This window comes from Carlito syrichta, unplaced genomic scaffold, assembly GCF_000164805.1.
Source record: "Carlito syrichta isolate Samal-C Ts95f unplaced genomic scaffold, Tarsius_syrichta-2.0.1 Scaffold138500, whole genome shotgun sequence".
NCBI classification, from domain to species: domain Eukaryota; kingdom Metazoa; phylum Chordata; class Mammalia; order Primates; family Tarsiidae; genus Carlito; species Carlito syrichta.
In genome coordinates, this window is record NW_007082596.1 from 38,472 (window position 1) to 60,903 (window position 22,432).

The following is a 22,432-nucleotide window of genomic DNA, read 5'->3' on the forward strand; positions in this document are numbered from 1 at the left end:
TATGGAAATAGGAAGGACTTAGAATAGTCAAACAACTTTGAAAAAATAAGAAAATTAGAGGATTTACATTATCTGACTTCGACACTTATTATACACCTACAATAATCAAGACAGTAGAACTAGCAACACAAAGCTAAAAATACAATCCAATACAACAGAAGACAGGATTTAGAAAGAGACCTTCATATTATGATTAATTGATTTTAAATAAAGGAATATAGGCAATTCAGTAGAAAATTCAACAAATTATGCTGGAACAACTGGATATCCACAAGTAAATGAACTTGGATCCCATAAATCAAACTTTATACAAAAATTAACTCAAAATGAATCAGAGACCTAAACATAACAACCAAAATCTTATAAGTTTCTAATACAAAATATAAAAGACAACTTTAGTGATCTTGGGTTTGTCTCAGGACATAAAAAACAAAACAAAAAATTTTTTTTAAATTGATAAATCCGACTTCATCAAAATTAAGAACTTTGCTCTTTCGAAACACTGTTAAAAGAATGAAAAGACAAACGAAAGACTGTGAGAAAATATGTGCATATCACATATTTGATACAAAAAGAACTCTTAAAACTAAATAATAAGAAGAAAATAGGTCAATCAAACAATAAACAAAAGATTTGACCTGACAATTTATCAAATATATGTGGTGACGACAAGCACATGAAAAGATACTCAGTATCAGTAGTCATCAGGGAAATGCAAACTGATACCACTACATACATATGTGAATGGCTGAAGTAAAAAAGAATTAAACAACTTTTGGTAAAAACTGGAGCAATATAGTTAGTATTGACTAGTATTTAGTTCACAAACTAAATTTCTGAGTATGTAGCTCTGATAAAACGTTTTATTCAATGAGGATCAGATTAGCAGTAAATGCAAGATCTTGAATAAACAGATGCTTTTGCTAGTACTAGTGAGAGAGGATCTTTACTCACTGTGTTTTTGGACGGCTCCCAGGCAGCATCCACCTTCCCCACATCTTGCATATCTTGGAGCTGACGTAGCTGAGACAAAGTGTGATGCCTCAGAGCTTCATGCAAAGGAGTATCCCCATCCTTATCCTGAATATCTAGTTTGGCACCTGCACGGACCAAAAGCTAAAAGGGAAAGAGGTCTTGTTGGGTAAATATCCACAACACAAGAAACCAAACATGTCTACAGTAACAGTGAGAGGGCCCTGGACCTACTGTAAAGTCGCCACTAAAGCAAATGATTATGTCTTTGTTTTTCTACTATTCCATACCCTGTGACTCCTTAGAAAGGGTGATGTGTTGCGGTCATTCAAATATATTAAATTAGAGAAAATTAAAATAAATGAAAATCAACATGTTGCTTAATTCATCTACTCTAAGGTGACAATAACGGGGAAATTTAGATTTTTTTCCTCCATTTAATTTTAGACATATGACTTGAGATATCTTAAGTTCAAAATTCTTCTATCATTTTTAAAAAAACAAGTAGGCAGGGCTTGGTGGCTCAGCCTGTAATCTCAGCACTTTGGGAGGCCCAGGAGAATAGACTGCCTGAGTCTGCAGATTCGAGACCAGCCCGGGCAACTTGGCGAGACCTCGTCTCTACAATAAATCAAAAATTAGTCTACAGCGTGTGCCTGTAGTTCCGACGATTTGGAAGGCTGAGACGGAAGGCTTGCTGGAGCCCAGCAGATTGATGCTGGGGTGGCCATGAGTGTGCCACTGCACTCCAGTCCGGGCGATGGAGTGAGACTCCAACTAAAAAAATAAATAAATAGTAAGAAATAAAAAAACAAGCAAAAGTCATTATTGATTCCATTCTCTTTTGGTCAATCTTCTCCAAGTGTATGGTCATGAGGAAAGTCATGAAGGACAGCAAAAGGAATTTCAAATAACAATAAATGTGAAAAGTATTTGCTAAACTACAACCTCTTAGATGAAATGCATAATGGATACATTTCTAAAGATTACTTAAACTGTAAATGCAAGTTTATTTAAGACTTTGCTTATGGTGCTTTAACAATTTTCCTAAACTTTTCTGTGAAAACTATCAAATAGCTTTAGAAAAATACCATCAATAGACTCCAACCTCAAAGCATAACAGCTTACCTGTCTTGGCAAAATTTTTTTTCTCCTTGTTTCAAAAAGGTTACATAAAATGTCACTCTAGGACAATTATTTCTCAAATTTGAACATGCATCAGAATTACCCAGAGGGCTTGCTAAACCAGAGATTGCTGGTTCCTACTCCTAGATGCTCTGATTTAGTTGATCTGAAGTAGGGCCTGAGAATTAACTTTTCTACCAAGTTCCCAGGTAATGCCAATGCTGCTGTTCAGCCTCCAAACTTTAATAATCATTGCTCTACAAAAATATTTAAGCTGATACTCTTTCAAATACTATTTGAAATGGATACTCATTGGAACACCAGATTAGTAAACTAAAAAAATATACTGCAGGCTGGGCATGGTGGCTCATGCCTGTAATCCCAACACTGTGGGAGGCAGAGGCGAGAGGACTGTCTGAGCCCATGGGCAACTTGGTGAGACTGCATCTCTACAATTAACTAAAAGAAATGAGTCAGGCATGGTGGCATACACCTGTAGTCCTAGCTACTCAGGAGGCTGAGGTGGAAGGATTGTGTGAGCCCAGCAGGTCAAGGCTGTGGTGGCTGTGAACATGCTACTGTACTCCAGCCTGGGCGACAGAGACTCCCACTCAAAAAATAAAAATAAAAACATAAAAATATATTTCTACTTTTTTGGAATTTGCAGCAGCAAATGTCCAGCCAATGCCTTTAATTTGTACTTTATGCTCCATTATACATATTAAGAGGGAATGTATTTTTTAAAAACTAATCCATATGTTTCAAGTTTTTTATTTAATATTCTGCAAATTCACACCTCTGGCAGCAAAAGCAAAAGACTCTGAATATCAGAATTTTAAGAAATACACTATTAGGTGTTACAACTCTTTACCTAACTGACGCAAAATGCTAGCCTAAAATCAGTTTTGTATCTAACCATGCCTTTTTGAGAAATCTAGCACTGTATCACTTCAATTTTGAAGAAGTTCTAAATATTTGTCTGATTAAAATAGAATTATAAGCTAAAATTTATGTTAATAAATACTTTACCCTAACAATTTGGGTGTGCTGTCGTTCAACAGCAAGGTGTAGGGCCGTTTGTTGATTCACATTCTGGATATCCAGGTTTGCATTACCCTGAACAGGAAGAACAAATTTTAAATGGTTAAAATTTGAAAACATTTAAGAACACTAAACCATAGCTATTCATAAGGAATAAATAACACTGGACCCTGTAGACTATTTTCTCCTTCTTCAGCTGCTGTAACATTATTCTCATATGGTAACAGTTGCTGTTAAAGTAGGAAAAAGTCGATGGGGCGGCAAACTTCCTGAAGTAGAACATCAAGTTCAAAAACTATCTTCATTATGGTGAGGCCATTGAAGAACAGTTAAAGGACAAAGCACAGTAAAGTTCAAACACAGCTCTTTTTCAATCTCCATTACATAGCAATGGAGATAATTGACTCCTCTGAACTGTAAATATTCCTTGAAAAGTTATATTAATGAGTCTTCATATTGGATTTAGATTTACTTTAATGACCTGATCAATTCACTTCCCCTTGCTGCATAGTTGAGCTCTTCTTCATTCAGTGAAAATAAACTTGGCTTGAGGTTACAAGAAGGCAGTGCTTAATTAGTACATGCAAATATTTATTAAAGGGAGCAGAAAGTTCTATCCAGAATCCTAGGATAGCCAAAAGACTATATGAAAAACAGCTGATTCCTAATAGGGGAAAGGAACTGAAGAGCAAAACAAACGCACTTGAATTCAGGCAAGGTCAGGGTGAAGTTCTATCATGTACAAGCTACTTGAACTTAAGCAAGCATTATACTGCTACACCTATTTCCTGCACCAAAGTGGTGACAATACAACCTAATTCACAGGGTTAATGTGAGGATTAAGAAAAATAACATTCAAAAATACCTAGCAAATATCTGGCATAATAAAGAAAATGAAATTAAGAAAAGAGCTATAGATTCAAAAAATAAATCTGTATCATTTCATTTAGGTCTTAGAAACATTCACGTCCTCTGACTACAACTCTGATACCCACCCTGTGCCCTTGCTCAGGATGCCAGGTGAAGCTAAAACTCTAGTAATTTTATGCTGTAGACTGTATAATGAAAATTTCTGGTTTGTTTTTATTATGTATATTATTTCAGTGTGGTCTTAAGGTACCTGATCTCAACTTATTTTTCATATTTATCCTGATAAAAATGTGAATAGTGGGGGACTTTCTTTTTAAGTGTACTGCACTTCTCTAACATTTAGATTTTACTAAGTAGTAGTCATTGTGCGAGCACACCACAATCTGTTTATCCAGGCACTAGCTGATGAACATTTGGATTGCTTCCAGAGTGGGGCTATCATAAATAAAGCTGCTATAAACATTTAGTACAATACTTGCATGGAAATGTGCCCTAAGTTCTCTTAGGATACACACCTAGAAATGTGACAGCTGGGTCACACAATAGATATATGACTAACTTTGTAAGAAACCACCAAACTGTTTTTCAAAGTCTTGCTTTTAAAAACACCAGCAAACTATGTGAATCCTAATCAATTCTTGGTTTTGTTGGTCTTTTAATTTTAGCCATTCTAATGGGTGATTGGTAGTATCTCACTGTGGTTGTAATTTCTGTTTTCCTAATGACCAATGATACTTTTATTTGCTAACCGTGTATTTCTTTTGGTAAAGTATATGTTTAAATCTTTTGCTCATTCTTATAGGGCCATTTGTCCTTTTATTAAGTTGTAAAAGTATATATCCTGAATACCAGTCCTTTGTCGACTATATGTTTTCCCTTGTGTGCTTTCCTGTTTCTTTTCTTTCCTTTTTTTTTTGAAAGCAGGATTTATTGAGAGGACAGAAGAGCTCCTGCAGTGGGAGGGGACCCGAAATGGTTGCCCTATTTATTTTCTTAATGGTGTCTTTTGATGAATAGAAGTTTAATTTTTGATGAAGTCTATTACTTTTTTTTTCTTTTAAAAACCTTTGTGTACCTCCATGTTAGAAAATATACGCCTATGTTTTCCTCTAAAGCTTTATGGTTTAAGCTTTTATGCTCAGCGATATTAACACATTTAATTTTTGTAGAAGGTCTGAAGTAAAGGTCGAGTTTTTTGTTTGTTTGTTTGGGTTTTTTGGGGTATATGGATACCTACTAGTTCTAGTCCCATTTTTGGTCAAGTACCCTTTCCCACACTTAATTACTTAAGCAACTCTGTCAAAAATTGAGAATATATAATTTTTTTTTTAAGTTATCTGAGTTACTGTCCAATGTGTAGTTCTGCTTCTGCATCCTCTATTCTCTTGATCTTTACACTCACTATGTAGAAAATACTAAGGAACCTACAAAGAAGGTACGAAAACTAATAAATAAGTTTAAGCAAGGTCACAGGATATATGGGCGATATACCCCCAAAAAAGCATTTATCTATACCAACAAAATACAGTTGGAAATTGAAATGTAAAAACAATACAATTTATTATAGCATCCCCAAAAAGCTACTGAAGACTAAATCTAATATATGCAAGAGCAATCAGACTCACAACACACTTTTTAATAGAAACTAATAAGCTGATTCTAACATTTGTATGGAGAGGCAAAAGATCAAGACTTATTTATTGCTATAAAGCAACAATAGCCAAGACAGCATGGTAATGGCATTATGTCGATCATTTAAATTCAAACAAAAAGAAATTATCATAATTAACAGAGCAGTAACGTTAACAGTAGAGACTTAAAATGGTGGGGGAGGGGAAATGGTAGTTTAACTTCTGAACTATTTCTTTAAATGTCTGTAGTTTTGGGAGTGTATATCTTATAATCTGGTACTTCATTGCATATAACATATATATTATGTGCTAAACTTTTCTGCTGTTTCTTCTTCTTAACTAGACTGTACATTTTTTCAAGTCAGGAATCACAGAAAATTCTTTGATAACATCAGTACATCTAAATGGCATATGCTTTTTTTGAAGCATTTAAACATTTTGGTGCATATACTAAGACATCATAAATCTGTAATAAATAGGTTCTTCAGCCCCAAATCCAATCTCATAAAAAAGTGGAATTATCTTATTTCTGAGATGAATGAAATTACTAAGGTGAGCCTATGCTGCTGTCCAGCCACAAATTCCAGGGGTCCAACTGGTTGTGAAACAAGTCCCCAGGATCCTGGCTGCAGTCCACAGTCTGACGACAACTGGCCACACTAGCTTAAATATCAACATGGAGAGTTCTTGGTGCTGTGGTTGATGATACTTCTACAGCAGTGGCAGCAATTCTGGGAAATCCCTATTAGTCACCGGCCCAATCCAGAAAGACTGTGCAGAGGAAATACTGGGAGCTGAGGAGGTCAATCCTCACACACATATCACCCCCTTGCATTGAAGAAGTGTGAGATGGGAGACAGAATATGCATTACACCTGAATTTTCATCATCATGGGGTTTCACTGTAAGCTACTAACAGGCAACTGATAAAGTAACAAATAATCAAATGGCAATGGTCCTATGTTGATTTAAAAAATTATTAAACTGCTTTTCCTACCTGATGAACCAACAGTTCAGCCACTTCTACATGATTATTAAGGGCAGCCAGATGCAAGGCAGTATAACCATCATCTTTCTTCTCATCCACGATCCATGGTCTTGGTAATTTAGATAGTAAAACACGCATTGCGCTGAAAGTTAAATTCACATTTTTATTTTTTAAAATTTTGTTAAAAATGTCTTGTATTAGATTCAGGGAGTACCCATGCGCATTCATTACATGGACATATTGCATAGCAGTGGGGACTGGGTTTCAGGTGGCCTGTTCCCCAGATAGAGAACACTGTGCTCGTAGATTATTTATTTTTTTAGAGATCTGCATCTTGCTATGCTACCCAGGCTGATCTTGAACTCCTCAAAGGAAGCCATTCTCCCATCTCAACATCCAGAGTGGCTGGAACCACAGGTGGATGCCACCACGTTTGGCTAGCTCTCTGGTACTTTGAGAGGTGGACAAACTATCACTACTTGGGAAACAGAATCAAAATAGAATAGAAGAGCTACCAAGGGGAAACATTTTAAGAGGAAAAAAAGCCAAAGGGGAAAGAAATACTGCCTGATGAGGGCACAAGTTGACTTTGTGAAATCTCTCAGGTTCAATTTCGATAACATCTATTAGTGAAAGAGTTCATGAAGAATAGCCAAGTAACAAGAAAAAAGTAGGAAAAATTGTAAATTAAGACACTATGTATGCTGAACATACCTAGCTAGTAGATTATCATGTAGCTGGCAGATTATCATGAACTGCAGAGTCAGAATTTGATGTAGGTCAGTTAGTAGTATTAAATCAAGTTTGGATCAAAACACACTAAATGGTAATTATGACTTACAATTATAATTTAATATTTAAGAATTGATAACAAAATCTTTCCAAAGCAAAAAAAGACGAAGATATCCTAAAGAACATCAAAGATTTAAAACGCCAAGCATACAAGGGAGAACTAAGTTCAAAAAGTCAGAGAAAAGGTTCTGGAGGATCCAAGAACCTCCAAAATTGTACTCAAGTTTGGAAGCTTTTATGAGACTTTTAAACAGGTTTATGTCCCAGTATACTGAGAATCACAGCTTAAAGACCCCTTTCAGTGGCTGTTACTGAATTACAATCACTGATTGGGGATGACAGACTTCTCTGGAAATCTATGGAAAGCTATGGACTCTTTTCCAGAGAAATGTATGTAAAAATCTTTATCTACACTTTTGAATGAGTCTACAAACCCTAAATTCAACATATGGACCTCATATAAGACTAAGGTTTCCTGGTTTAGTTTGCTTTCACTCACTATTAAAGATCTTAATCCTCCTCACTTAGTGGATTTTTTTTTGGGGGGGGTTGGAGTTTCACTCTGTCACCCAGGCTGGAGTGCAGGTGGTACACTCACAGCCACCGCAGCCTCGACCTGCTGAGCTGCAGCAATCTTTCTGCCTCAGCCTTCCAAGTAGCCAAAACTACAGGTGTGCGCTACCACACCCGGCTAATTTTTTGATTTATTGTAGAGATGAGGTCTCATCAAGTTGCCCAGGCTGGTCTTGAACCTGCAGGCTCAGGCAATCCACTCGCCCCAGCCTCCCAAAGTGCTAGGATTACAGGCTGAGCCACTGAGCCCAGCCACTCAGTGGATTACAATAAAATACTAGATATTATATAGACTTTAAAGCTCAGAATGTTAATGGGGGAAAACTATTAGTACCAGATTATACAACTGAATGTTTGAATAATCATGATGCTAACACCATACATCATCTACTACCTTACACATCTGACCATGCAAGAAACAGAATTTATGATTCTTTTGGAAAGTTTAGAAAATAAGTCATGTGGAAAAAAGTTGTTATTAAAAACAAAATGTAATCATTAAAAATAATAAAGTATATACTTGCTATTGATTTAAAAACTGTGATTTAATCATGTTGAAAAGAATAAAAGTAATAGAGGGTATTAGTTTTAAATCTTCATTTTCATTTTTTTTTTTTTAACTTGAACTCACTCTGTTGCCCAAACTGGAGTACAGTGGCATGATCACGGCTCACCACTGCCTTGACCTCCTGGGCTCAGGCAATCAATCCTTCTACCTCAGCCTCCTGAGTAGCTTGGACTACAGGCAATCTTTACCATGCCCAGCTAATTTTTTAATTTATTGTAGAGACGAGGACTCCCCAGGTTGCCCAGGTTGGTCTCGAAGCCCTGGGCTCAGGCAATCCTCTAATTTTGTTTTTTGTAGAGACGAGGTCATGTTATGTTGCCCAGGCTGTCCTCAAACTCCTAGGCTCAAACAATCCTCCTACCTCAGCCTCCCACAATGCTGGGATTACAGGCATGAGACATCATGCCAGGCCTAAATCTCCATTTTCCATAATATGAGATCACTAGATGCCTAAACTGACAAATTAAGAAATTGCAGGATAAGCTGCAAGCTGTTTAGAGGCAGGAAACAAAGAGTAGGAGAGATGAAGCAGAAGATAGTTATCTTTCACTGCAAGCTCTGTAGTAGTATTTGACTTAACTATGTACATATATTAGTTTGACTTTAAGACATTTCCAAAGCCAAAACATTAAGATAATATTTGGGCTTAATGCACTAAAATCTTTTTAATTCACACCTTTATTCACTTTAGTCAAGATACACCAATGTTATGATAAGTTTGGGGGTTTTTTTTGAGTTGGAATCTCACTCTGTCATCCAGACTGGAGTGCAGTGACACGTTCCTGGCCACCGCAGCCTCGACCTGCTGGGCTCTGGCAATCCTTCCGCCTCAGCCTTCCAAGTAGCTGGAACTACAGGCGCATGCTACCATGCCCGGCTGATTTTTCGATTTATTGTAGAGATGAGGTCTCGCCAAGTTGCCCAGGCGGGTCTCGAACCTGCGGACTCAGGCAATCCACTCACCTCAGCCTCCCAAAGTGCTGGGATTACAGGTTAAGCCACCGAGCCCGGCTGATAAATTTTAAATTATAAAGTGTGGTTCATGCTAACTTCGTCAAGTTGTTTTAAGTCACATTAATTAAGCAGATATTCCTTAGACATTGGTTTATGCAATCATGTTTTCCACTGACTTCCATTCTAGTTTCAGTAGTATATTCCCAAACTTCACTGCTAATAGCTCAAAAGAAGGAGACAAGAGGGAGCAACCCAGGCTTGGGGTATAAGCTGTCTGCTGAGATAGAACCATCACTTATTTGTCCTTCTGGTCTTGTATTACATAAGTGAACAAGCTAAGGAAAGCTTAAAGTCTCTCAGAGAGAAGAGTCAATGGCTCGGAAAGTTCCTAAGGTAAGAAATAAGCCGGGTTCGGTGGCTCAGCCTGTAATCCCGCACCTGAGGCTGAGGTGAGTGGATTGCCTGAGCCCGCGGGTTCAAGACCAGCCTGGGCAGCGAGACCTCATCTCTATAATAAATCAAAAACTCAGCCGGGCGTGGTAGTGCATGCCTGTAATTCCGGCTACTTGGAAGGCTGAGGCGGAAGGATCGCCAGAGCCCAGCAGGTCAAGGCTGCGGTGGCTGGGAGCGGCCACTACACTCCAGTCTGGGTGACAGAGTGAGACTCCAACTCAAAAAAAAAAAAGAAAAAAAGAAAGAAAGAAATATGTATTCTTGAACGCCTACTGTCTCTCTGTTCTCTCCTTACTTTGTGTCCTTTTGCTTTGTCTTCTCTTAGTAGGATATGTACAGTTGAACTGCCAGAACAAGGGAAAAAAAGTAACTCCAGGCTGTGGTTGGAAGTGATGGAAATTATCCTAGTCCCTTCCAGATCACCTTCTACAAAGTTAACCAAATCCTAATACTAAAATTCAAAGTGCAGATCTTCAGGGAGGTATTTTTCATTTCAAAACAAATCCATTCTGTTAATTAATTCCACTTACATAAATGTTGTAAATTATACTATAAAATAATCACAATTAAAATACTGTCTCTGTTCCTCTCTTAATATCTGAGAGAATAAGAAGTACACCACAAATCATTCCAACAAAAAGACACCTGCCCATGCATGTTTACTGCAGTGCTATCCACAACAGCAAAAGCATGGAATCAACTTAGGTGCCCATCAGTGGTGGAATGGCTACAGAAAATGTGGTACGTATGCACCACCACGGAATACTACACAGTCATGAAAAAGAACAAGACCATGTCCTTTGCAGCAACATCGATGCAGCTAGAGACTATCATCCTGAGTGAATTATCACAGAAACAGAAAACTGAATACCGTATGTTCTCCCTTAATAAGCAAGCACTAAACACTGCATGTACATGAACACAAAAATGGGAATGACACTAGAGCACTCCTAGCAGGGAGGGAAGAGCTGAAAACTACCCACTGGGTGCCATGTCTACCACCTGGATCATGGGCTCAGTAGAGGCCCAAGCCGCACCATCATGCAGTATTCTTATGTAACAAGCCTATACATGTACCTCCTGAATCAAAATAGAAAATAAAACTAACTAAATAAAAGAAACAATATGTTTAATTACCTCAATATATTTAAAAAAAGAGAAAAAAGAAACATACCACAAAAACAGGAAGAAATGTGGCATTATTTAATACAAGTGTTTCACTTAAAACCGATTAAATAAATCATTACAATACTAACAAGGTATTTTAAATAGAAATGGTAACTTCTAATTTCTTACAGAAACAATATAATTTTGGCAAATGAAGTGACTACATCAGACAACAATTAATTAAGTAAAAATATACAGACAACGACTAGAGAAAAAGATTCATACAAGAGGAGATCCGGAAGTCCAACTGGGCTAAAAATTAAATGACCAGGATGGAATTACAATTAAAAAGATGCAAATAGCCAGGTTTGGTGGCTCAGCCTGTAATCCCGCGTCTTTGGAAGGCTGAGATGAGTGGATTGCCTGAGCCCGCGGGTTCGAGACCCGCCTGGGCAAGCGAGACCTCATCTCTACAATAAATCAAAAAATCAGCCGGGCGTGGTAGCGCACGCCTGTAGTTCCGGCTACTTGGAAGGCTGAGGTGGAAGGATTGCCAGAGCCCAGTCTGGGCGACAGAGTGAGACTCCAACTCAAAAAAAAAAAGATGAAAATAATGTGTCTTTGTCTGGAAATTAATTGGTTTAAAAAGAGAGAGATCATGGTTTGTGTGAAGACTGGAGAAAGAATGAGAAAAAGAATCTGCCCATGTATCCCCAGAATTCTCCACAGAGAGTCTCCTGACAGGCAATCACAGTATTCTAAGTTGCCTTCCAGTAGAATGCGAGCACCATTATCAGTACATTATTATCACAGGTTAATTATACTGTTTGTTAAGAACCGCCAACCAACCGTCTTGCTCTCTAATCACATTCCTACTTTAATTCAGCATTTCATAATAGATTTGTTTTCTCCCCCAGCAGGAGGGAGAGAAAAAAATCTGACTGGCTGTTTTGAGTACTGCACTGTAATCTACTTAGCAATAATATTTCTTTCTGTAAATAGCAATTTGGAATTCTGACTTACACATCAATCTCTCACAGGTATAATTAATGTTAGTCAGCCATCCCAAGTCCAATTACTTCTGAACCTATAAAGCTGATGACCAAACCGAGGTTCCGTGAAGCCCTAACTATGCATTCTCACCCATACCATCTCTAGCTCATGTTTCTAACTGGAACAAATGATCATGATTCATATCTAATACTGAAATACCTATAGAAATCTCTTATACTAAGGCTGCTGTAAGAATTAAATGGGATATAAAAATGTTGCAGTACAGGGTCTGGAACTCCTTAGCATAATAGCATGATGGCAACTCTAAGACTACAGACTTATAGTCAACATGGTACACATCCCTCCTGGTGGCTCTCCTCTCCCCCAGTGCCCCTATATTCTTGAACTTGGTTGTTCTCATTACCATTTCATCAGCCATCCTACTCAGAGACCTGGGAACCATTCTAGACTCTGTCTTCCCTTCTTTCTCCCACATTCAATTTTTTCTATTGATTCTCCCTTTTAAAACTAAAATTATTCTTCCCCCTGCTCCCTAACATTTTTCAGCTAGGTCATCATTATCTTTCCTCTGGACACTTCCAACCACTACCCTTCCAAATCTATCCTCTATAACACCCCCTCACAAATCTAACCGTAAGACTGGTCTTGATAAAAATTATTCTAAAATATACTTTCCTGTCTTAATATACTTTTAAAGGAACATGAGACTAAACTTAGCATCTTGTTGAAATCAATTACTGCAAAATCAACTCAACTTACTAACTTATAAAGAGAAACACTGCAGATAGTTCTAAATCAAAATTAATGCAAGGGTCAACTGTTAATTAGCCATGGGTGGATGGATTAATTTTTGGGTTTTTTTGTTTGTTTATTTTTTGAGTTGGAGTCTCACTCTTTCACTCAGACTGGAGTGCAGTGGCACACTCCCGGCCATTGCAGCCTCAACCTGCTGGGCTCCGGTGATCCTTCCGCCTCAGCCTTCCAAGTAGCTGGAACTACAGGCGCGCACTACCACGCCCGGCTAATTTTTTTGGTTTATTGTAGAGATGAGGTCTCGCCAAGTTGCCCAGGTGGGTCTCGAACCCGCAGGCTCAGGCAGTCCACTCACCTCGGTCTCCCAAAGCGTGGGATTACAGGCTGAGCCACCAAGCCCGGCCAATTTTTGTTGTTTTTGAATAAACTTTTTAGAACATTTTTAAATTTACAGAAAATAGCTAAGATAGTACAGGGAGTTCCCATATAACCCACATCCCTATTATTAACATTTTACATTAGTATGGTACATTTGTTACAAGAAACTTAATAAACCAATATTGATACACTGTCATAAACTAAAGTCCATTCTTGAGATTCCCTTCATTTTATTTCATGTTCTTTTTCTGCTCCAGAATATATTACATTTAGTTGTCATGTGTCCTTAGGCTCCCTTTGGCTATGGCAGTTTCCCAGGTTTTTCCCTGTTTTTGATGAATCTGACAGTTCTGTGGAGTACTAGTCAGATATTTTGTAGAATGTTCCTCAGTTGGAATTTGGTGTTTTTCTCATTATTACACTAGGGTTATGGGTTCTTGGAAGGAAAGTCACAGAGATAGGGTGCCATTTCATCACATCATACCAACAGTACATACTATCAACATACCTTAACATTCTAGTTGTTAACCTTGATTACCTAGCTAAAATAGTGTTTGTCAGTTTCTCCATTGTATAGTTATTATCTTTTATGTACTTTTAAACTGTGCTCTTTGGAAGATGGTGACTATACACAGATGCTCCACCTTCTTAAGGGTGAAGTATCTTTGTATATTATTTGGAATTAGTTGGAGATTAGGGCTGGATTAATTTTAATGGAGACCTATAACCCTCTCATTTTAATGAGAAATTGCCAACCCCCACAAAAAAATTAAAAAAAATAAATACAAGGCCTCAAGAAAAGAGGCCATCTTGGGACCAGCCTGCAATGTGACCTAAGAGAAAGTTAAGCAAAACAGTCTCTGGTCCCCTAACTTGCATGTCAACAACAGTTCAGAGCAACCTGTCTCCTTTTTTCCACAGGGCAGGCCATTTTAGGAACACAATATAACCATGAAGCTCAGCTTTAGGCTAGTCCTTGTAGCACCTGAGTTAATTAAGGCGACTGTTAAACTGCAAGTACTGAAGTCCGCAGAATTACTGGAATAAGGGTGTTACTAGTGCAATAAACCAATAATTTTATTAAGCCAACAAATCTCACCTGTGGAGCACAGTATATCAGATCTGGAGATAATTTCCCTAATGTTCAATAAGTCTTTATCTGGTTGTTTTCCAAGATGTTAAGGACATGGATGTTTTAAAGATAAGATCTTACTACCAGTTAAGCAGGCATTTGTGAACACTGCCAAAGAAGCATTAAGTTCCGGAACAACTAATAATGGTGCCTAGCATAATCCCTGGCACATGATAGTACTCAAACGTTTGCTGAATGATGAACAAATGAGTTCTAAGAAGTAGGGAGGACAAGCAGCTGTCTACGTTGGTATGTAGTATTGAAATGGCACCAGGTCAGTTTTTAGGACCTGCCATGCTTTGCAACTTTTTTTTCAGAGGCAGGCAACATTTTCCCAAACAAACCCTAGTAGCTAAATTGTGGAGGCTTTACATATTAGTATTACTTAAAGTAAAACAACATTAGAATAGCACTGTAGCACATATTAGATGTTCAATAAATGCTTGCTAAATTAATGAATAATACCTCAAATAACAGGTGAAGAGGGTTAGTCCAGAATTCACATAGGAACTTATTAAGAAAGTTGATCAATAGAAAGTAGAAGTTATCTTGGGCATGCTAAAAGCAGGTTACTATGTAATTTGAACACACTTTGTTCAAAAAGGTATGCTTTACGTATGTAGTATAAGAAGCTCAGTTTTATTGGATGGAAGGAATAAAGAAACAAAAAATCAAATGAACAAGCATCTTTCTGAATACACTAAGGCAAGGACATTAGCAACTTATTTTATTTTTGGTATGTAGTTGAGTCCCTAAGAGTAGTAATTCTTTAACTCATTTCATTATCACAATCCAGAGCAGCAGGGTGGTATAGTGGGAAAGGGTGCCTATTCTGAAGCTAAATTATCTGAGTTCAAATTCTGACTCTAGCCAGAATGGCTAGTGACTTGAGCAGATTACTTAACTTCTACGCCTCAGTTTCCTCATCTGTAAAACATGAGAAGAATCACAAATCCTACCTCATAAGGTTGTTATGAAAACTCAATGAATCAATATTTATAAAGGGCTTAAGAGAGTGCCTGGCATATAATAAGTTATGTTATACAGGTGCTTACTATATAAATAAATAAATAGACAGGGCTCGGTGGCTCAGCCTGTAATCCCAGCACTTTGGAAGGCCGAGGCGAGTGAATTGCCTGAGGCTGCGGGTTCGAGACCAGCCTGGGCAACTTAGCAAGACCCCCGTCTCTACACTAAAGCAAAAATCAGCTGGGTGTGGTAGCGCGTGCCTGCAGTTCCGGCTTCTCGGAAGGCTGAGGAAGAAGGACTGCTAGAGCAAAGCAGGTCAACGCTGGAGGCCGTGAGTGTGCCACTGCACTCCAGCCTAGGCAATGGAGTGAGACTCCAACTCAAAATATATAATTAGTTAATTAATTAATTAATACTTTCACTGCTACAAAATGGTTAACAAAAATGAAGCAATTTTAAAAACTGAAAATTTACTATTTTACATTCTGAGATATGTCATCTCACAATAGATATAGAATCATTTCAATATCTAGGAAAGGTGGCTCTTTAAAATTACCAAATAGCTACAGAAGCATTCCTTGTGTCACTGTTTTAAAACAGTCATTCAAAATAATTAAACTGGGGGTACTACATGCTAAAAACAAAAAGAATGTCAAAGACAAACTTCCCTTGTAGGAGAAGGATCTTAAAGAACTGATAAAGGCTTTTCTTGATTCTTAACTAAATCAGTACTTAAGAGGATATATCTGAATTAAGAATAAGATACAGTTGGTTTATCTTGGGCAATTTTTATTTTTTTGAGTTGGAATCTCACTCTGTTGCCCAGACTAGAGTGCAGTAGCACGCTCCTGGCCACCACAGCCTCAACATGCTGTGCTCCGGCGATCCTTCCGCCTCAGCCTTCCAAGTAGCCGAAACTACAGGGGCACGCTACTACACCCAGCTAGTTTTTGATTTATTGTAGAGACAAGGTCTTGCCAAGTTGTCCGGGTGGGTCTCGAACCTACGGGCTCAGGCAACCCACTCGCCTCAGTCTCCCAAAGTGCTGGGATTACCGGCTGAGCCATGGAGCCCGGTCAATCTTGAGCATTTTTAGGTTTGTGAGATTTTAAATTATATTTCCACAGGTTTGTTGAATTTGATGTTTTACTATTTCTTCTTTGTTAAAAAATAAATTTCAATATCAAAATGTATTATTAATATGCTGTTAAAAGGTAGAACAAAATTCTTCTTCCTCTAGACATGCCCTATGTAGCAAAGTTATAGACAGGTTAATGACTATCTCAGTATGTGGTAAAGTATACAGTGATCATACCTAAGAGTATTTCAGAAAACTAGAGAGTCATGAGAAGGGAGGTGAAAAAAACACTACACATTTGAACATAATAAAATACATTTGAATACTTCTACCTGTATATTTAGTTTCAATACAAGAGCAGTTAATTACTCAAAGGCATTCTGGACCTTGTTTTCTACCTAAGAAATAAAAAAATTAACTAAAATTGACATTGAATTAAAAGTTTTAAGTAGCACTTCCAAGATTTCATTTATACACTTCTTTCTTGTGATCTCTCTCCATCATCAATAATAGGTTCTACTTATAGTTTCTATATATTTTTCATTCAAACACTACTCAATACATTTAAAAAGCACTTATAGCAACAACTAGATCTAAAATAACCCTATAAAGTCCCTTTAGGCCTTTAGCTATGTAACATATCACCATCCATAACATTTTTTACCAACAAAAAAATCAGGCTATAAAATGTATTTTGGCAGCAAAGTGACTTGACTTGTTCCATATCTGTCTAAAGATTGCCTTGTTACTAGCCAGGGTAATTTTTTTCCTCTCTCCTTTTTTCTCTGCAGTGATTCTAAGTATAGTGACAGTGCATCAGGCTTTCCTAGTCTCAGCGCAAGCTCAGTGAAAATCTGGGAAATGTAAGTGGAAACATGAGAGACCGCTTTATTTGGCAGTGCTTAACAAAAAAAAAAGGGCAGGACAAATGGCAAGGCCGTGTTTGAACCGCAGGAGGAATAATCAATAGGCAGAAAGCAAGATTGAGGCTTCCTCAGCTTTTGGATCGACAATCGACAGCTAAGAGACTATTTTTTGCTATGGTTGACTAAATATGGTCAGGGAAGAGAGAGGCACAAGAGAGCCTGTTTGCCTGGGAGGGCATGTTTCAAATGCTTAGCTGCCTATAAAGCTGTAACAGTTTAGCCTCTGTCACTGAAGGAAGAATATAAGTTGCTTCTGTAGTGACCATGTGGAAGCCCTGACCTCGCTTGCAGACTTGACCTCTGGATATGACAAGGTAGCTTCACTACAGATCTACCATTTATTCCTGGAAACTAAAAACCAAAAGAAACTCAAACAAGAAAGATGCAGAATATTTCCTGAGAAGTCAGAAGAACCCAATGTATTCTGGTGGGCAAAGAAAGGGTGAATGTTTACAGTAAGGTGTGTTTGGATTTTTTTTTTTGTCTTTTATAGATTATACAATTAACTTCCTCTGCAACTTTTCCCCTCTTCTGAAGCATTTTATTTAACAAACTAGGTTCATTTTCTTGATTGTTGTAGCAACCGAAATCAGTTGCTAAACTTTCACCACATATCTGTACAATACCGGTATGTGACATTCCAAATCAAAGGGCCAACATTGATTCAATTTTATGGTAGAGTTTTATTTTAAGGGAAAAGGGAGGGAGGGAGAAAAGCTTATTTGTTCTTTGTTTGCTCGTCTGTTTTCCAAATTTATCTTAAAAGGTGAGATTCTGTGTTCACTGATACATCCCCCTTCCTTTACCCGGCTCATGAAAAGAAGTGCTGAATCAGCAAATAGAGGGAACGAACAATCAAGATGAGATGGCTGCTGCTGATGTGACTCTCTAGGTCATTACCTTTCTTCCTGCTGCAGATGCTGCATGACACTAAGCTCACAGGTAACAGAGCACCACAAGGCCTGTACTTTTAAAAATTCTTATGACTCTCTGCATGCTTACCTGTTATTGACGCAATATATGTTATTATTAAAATTCAAGTCTATCTAGGCATAACCTAATTTCACAATTCAAGTTGAGAGCTTATGTGGTGTAAAAAAGGAATGTTGTTTAAATGTCATGGCAGATAACTCTTGATCTAAAAAATGAACAAATACATTACTGTCATTTACATTACTAAAGATTTAGTCTTTATTGTTTCAGATTAAATGATGATTTTTGCATCCTTAACAAATCACATCCTGCTTCCAAAGTATGCTATCTTTTAAAAACCATTAACTGTCTATTTCAAGGTTTAGTCAACCAAGAAACTTGGTAGCTCACAAAATAATTTGTAATGCTATTCACTGGCTACAGAAGTAAATCAGAATGTGCATGGTGTGACTCTAACACTGCACGGCTAAAGCTGCCTTAGCACTGGCAACCTATCGCTACATCCTGATTTGCTCTCTATGAGCTGCACCGGCTTTTATCACAGGCTGCAGGAATTCTACTAGCCCTACATTTCTTTTCTCCTTTGTCAAATCTGAAAATTTCTTGAGGTTTTCATTTAACTTTTTAATACCATAATAATTCAAGGCTACTCAACAACTATACTTTCTTTTCACGCTAAATGATTGAGCTAAAACCCAGGTGCTCATAGCTAAAATCTTTCGGTCTTTTAAATGATACTTTTAAAAAGTTGATTGTTCTGGTAGTTATCCTTTATACTAAAAAGAATTAAAGAATCGAAACAACTAACCTCACCAAAATCAGGTATTTCTACATCTATTTGAATTTTTACTCAACCCAAACAAAGCACGAAAGGGCAAAATTCAGGTAAGGAACTAATAAAAACAGATGAACAACAAATAAATTCTCAAATGGTCATAAGTTCTCATCTGTGACCTTACAAAAAAACTGACAAAAATTTACCGTCTTTAAAAATTCCGTGCACTCATAGACATCCTGATTTTTCTCCTTGTTTCAACTTTAGAGTCACTGCCAGAAATATTAATTGGTTAATTACTGAAGTTTTGAATAAGATATCTAGTTTGTAAAAAGAATATGAACTGAATTAATAATTACTATCTAATTGTAGGATCTAGAAGCAAGCTACAAAAACAAGAAGAAATTTGCTGTGATGACTATAAAGAAACACTAGACTCACCTTACCAAATTCTGAAATACACTCTGTAACACTCCACTGATTCTATGACTGTCTTGCAAAAAGAACCAAACCACGACAAAGTTCAACAAATAACTGGTAAAGTGTTTAGAAATGTCTATGTCCACCAAGAAAAAGGAACCATAAATGGCATTAATGCCATGCTTCAGGTAAACTTGTTATAAAGTTCAGTCCTTGATAAATTAGTCTCTATAAATGGTCTGCCATTGCTCTACGCTGATCAGCTGGATGTTTTACTAACAAATGGGAAAATAAAATATTTCATGTTTTTTACAGCTGACATTAGTAATACCTACTCAGAGTACATACTTCTTTATGTACCCATATGAACATACAATGCTATGGAATGTAAAGAAGTATGTATTTTTGGTAGGCAATAAACCACCAAGAAGGAACTAAACTACACCTAAAAGAAGCTCTTGCTTCTTTCTTCGTGATAACCTTTATATGGTAAATTAACCTAGTAACAGATGACCTTTGGCAATACTAACATCAAAAAAATGTACCTACTAGGAATGGATGGAAATTAAATATCCCTAAGGCTTTTATTCTGTGAAAGAACAGAAGTTCCACTGAAGTAGATTTCAAATTAACACAAAATTTCTTTCAAATCATTTCAACTTAAAACACACATCTTACATTTTTAAAGCATTCACATGATTAAAATTTGACTACAAAAGGGAAAATAGTACTACAAGCACAAAAGAATGAGAAATACACATGATCTATTTTCTATCTCTATAATGTGATTTTAATTTAAGTGTATCACATCAGTAGGGCTGATTGCTAAGAAAAATAAGATACAACAAAAGCTGGCTTAATTCACATAGTAACAGATATTTCTTCACATTTTGATAAATTCATAATCTATTCATATTAGAGAAATTTTTGACCCAAAAGCTTTGTTGTTTTAGGTTTTCTTTTTTTGACAGCTACTGACATAGTCATAATTCAAGTACCATCTATTAAGCAAGAGGCTACTGTGAAAAAAAAAAGACCCTTGTCCCTCTCAAGGTTATCATGTCTTATCCCAATTTCCACTTTAAACATAAAATTAGTACTTAAAATTAAGACATAAGAGTTAAGTATGAAAAATGACAAAATTCTGGGCTACAGCTGCAAGTCAACATATTGGGTATATTGGTAACAGACTGTCAAATATTTAAAAGAAATTAATTTATTATCTGTATTATCTTTGAATTTGCTTTTTCCAAAGGCAGCATGTAAAATGAAAACACTACAGTCAAGTCAATATATACAGACAGAATAATCATTTTTATTAGTACTTTGCAATTACAACTCAGATTTTATAAACATGATAGATTCACTGTCTTAGCATGTTAGATATCAAAATACTTTTTGTGCTTTACGCAATTTGTACAGTACTTATAAAAAATTACAAATAATAAAGCACTTAGCAACATTTATAAGCAGTACCTGTTTTAAGCCAATATACGACAAAGTTAGAAAAAAAGAAATGCTAGTATTCATATACTGTAATCAAGTCTCAATAACAGTATTATTTCAACTGAAACATTTACACACATAAAAAGGCATATTTAAAATTTTTTACATCAGAAATTGAGTAGAAACAACTATAAGCTTAACTACAGTTAATTTTCTGTTTAATAAAACAACTTAATAGAAAGATGATATTTTATCAACAGATTATAAAGAATGAGAGAATAAGTCTATTACATATGGTAGCATATATGTTATTGGATGTTTACTGGAAATTATAAAAATTCCATAATTTTAAAATTCTACATATTCAAAAAAGAAATATTCAAAGCTTAACTCACTGAAGCATAGCTCTTCTAATCATTTACAAAACAATGCTTCATGATCCATTTGGTCAATTAACCTCTATATATTCTAAGTACCAAAAACTAAAAATATATGTCTCAAAAGTAGGTTATTTTATAAAACTACTCAAAGAATATTACTGTATTTGTGTTTTATAATGAACAATGATATTGGTTGTTTTATAGGTATAAAAAAGTTGTTTAATAATTCTTAAGCATCCCAGCAACTAAGAATTTCTTTGGTATAATATTAAGAGTATATAATCCTTAGACTATAAAATGACAGGCTATTCATTTAAAAAAGTAAAATTACATACTGATTCTGGTGCTTACAAGTTTAACTTAACATATCTGAGAGTATTTCCAATCACTCTAAAATGTCACATCCATCACTTAGATCAGCTGTTCATTTTTAACTGAGTACATGTTAAACTCTGGGCATCTGCTGACACTGGTGTAACTCAAACATTTCAACTGTCTCCCTGACAGGGATAACAGATGCTGACATTATCAAATGCTGTACTATTTTTTTCTCATGGCCTCTTCTTGCCCCGATATGGCCAGTATATGAAACTGAACTGCCATCCAAAAGCACACTTGAGCAACTGGATCTGCTAAACAGCTCCCATATAACTAGTAAAAATAGAAGCCAGTGTTATTGCTATCTTCAGCACTTAAGTTCAGGCAGTTTAACACCTGTTTCACTTCTATTAGAATAAATGATGAAAATAATTGTAGTCACATTAATTTCACCAATAGTATTATGCTTATCAACCAAAGGATACAGAATATACATAATATAAGAAGTGTTTCCATATTGCCTGAATTAGTGCTTTCTCCCTGTTTAGCATAAAATAGTAACTATACAGAATATTTCTTTACTTTATATTACACTAACAGCACTTACCCTATAGGCAAACTATAATTCATCAAATCTTTGTTTTATGCAAGGATTTTTCAGAAGACATCCCTCCCCTGATTTTGAAATCAACAATGAAACCTCATTATAACAAAAATTTACTCTGCTGCAGATCAGATGACCTGAATGCAAATAAAAGTTCTGCCTCCCAGCAGCTACATGACCTTTAAGGTTCTGTAAACCTTTTTGAACCTCGGGTTAAAATTGGAATAAAATGC

The 22,432-nt window shown here is 36.5% G+C and overlaps 1 protein-coding gene and 1 long non-coding RNA gene across 2 annotated transcripts in view; one reads left to right on the forward strand and one right to left on the reverse strand.

Annotated features, from left to right (window-relative positions):
• The window catches only part of MIB1 (mindbomb E3 ubiquitin protein ligase 1), a 109,682-nt gene that overhangs the window by 21,244 nt on the left and 66,006 nt on the right, over positions 1 to 22,432 (reverse strand). Inside the window, exons 12-14 of the mRNA XM_021708483.1 lie at positions 6,636 to 6,768; positions 3,127 to 3,213; positions 955 to 1,116 (exon numbers count right to left, since the gene is read on the reverse strand). Of these exons, the coding sequence (XP_021564158.1) occupies positions 955 to 1,116; positions 3,127 to 3,213; positions 6,636 to 6,768 (382 nt within the window). The remainder of the gene's footprint in view (positions 1 to 954; positions 1,117 to 3,126; positions 3,214 to 6,635; positions 6,769 to 22,432) is intronic.
• Positions 17,357 to 19,567, forward strand: LOC110594796. The gene is made up of 3 exons (XR_002481465.1): positions 17,357 to 17,765; positions 18,090 to 18,265; positions 19,404 to 19,567. It is a non-coding gene; the product is annotated as an uncharacterized LOC110594796 (long non-coding RNA).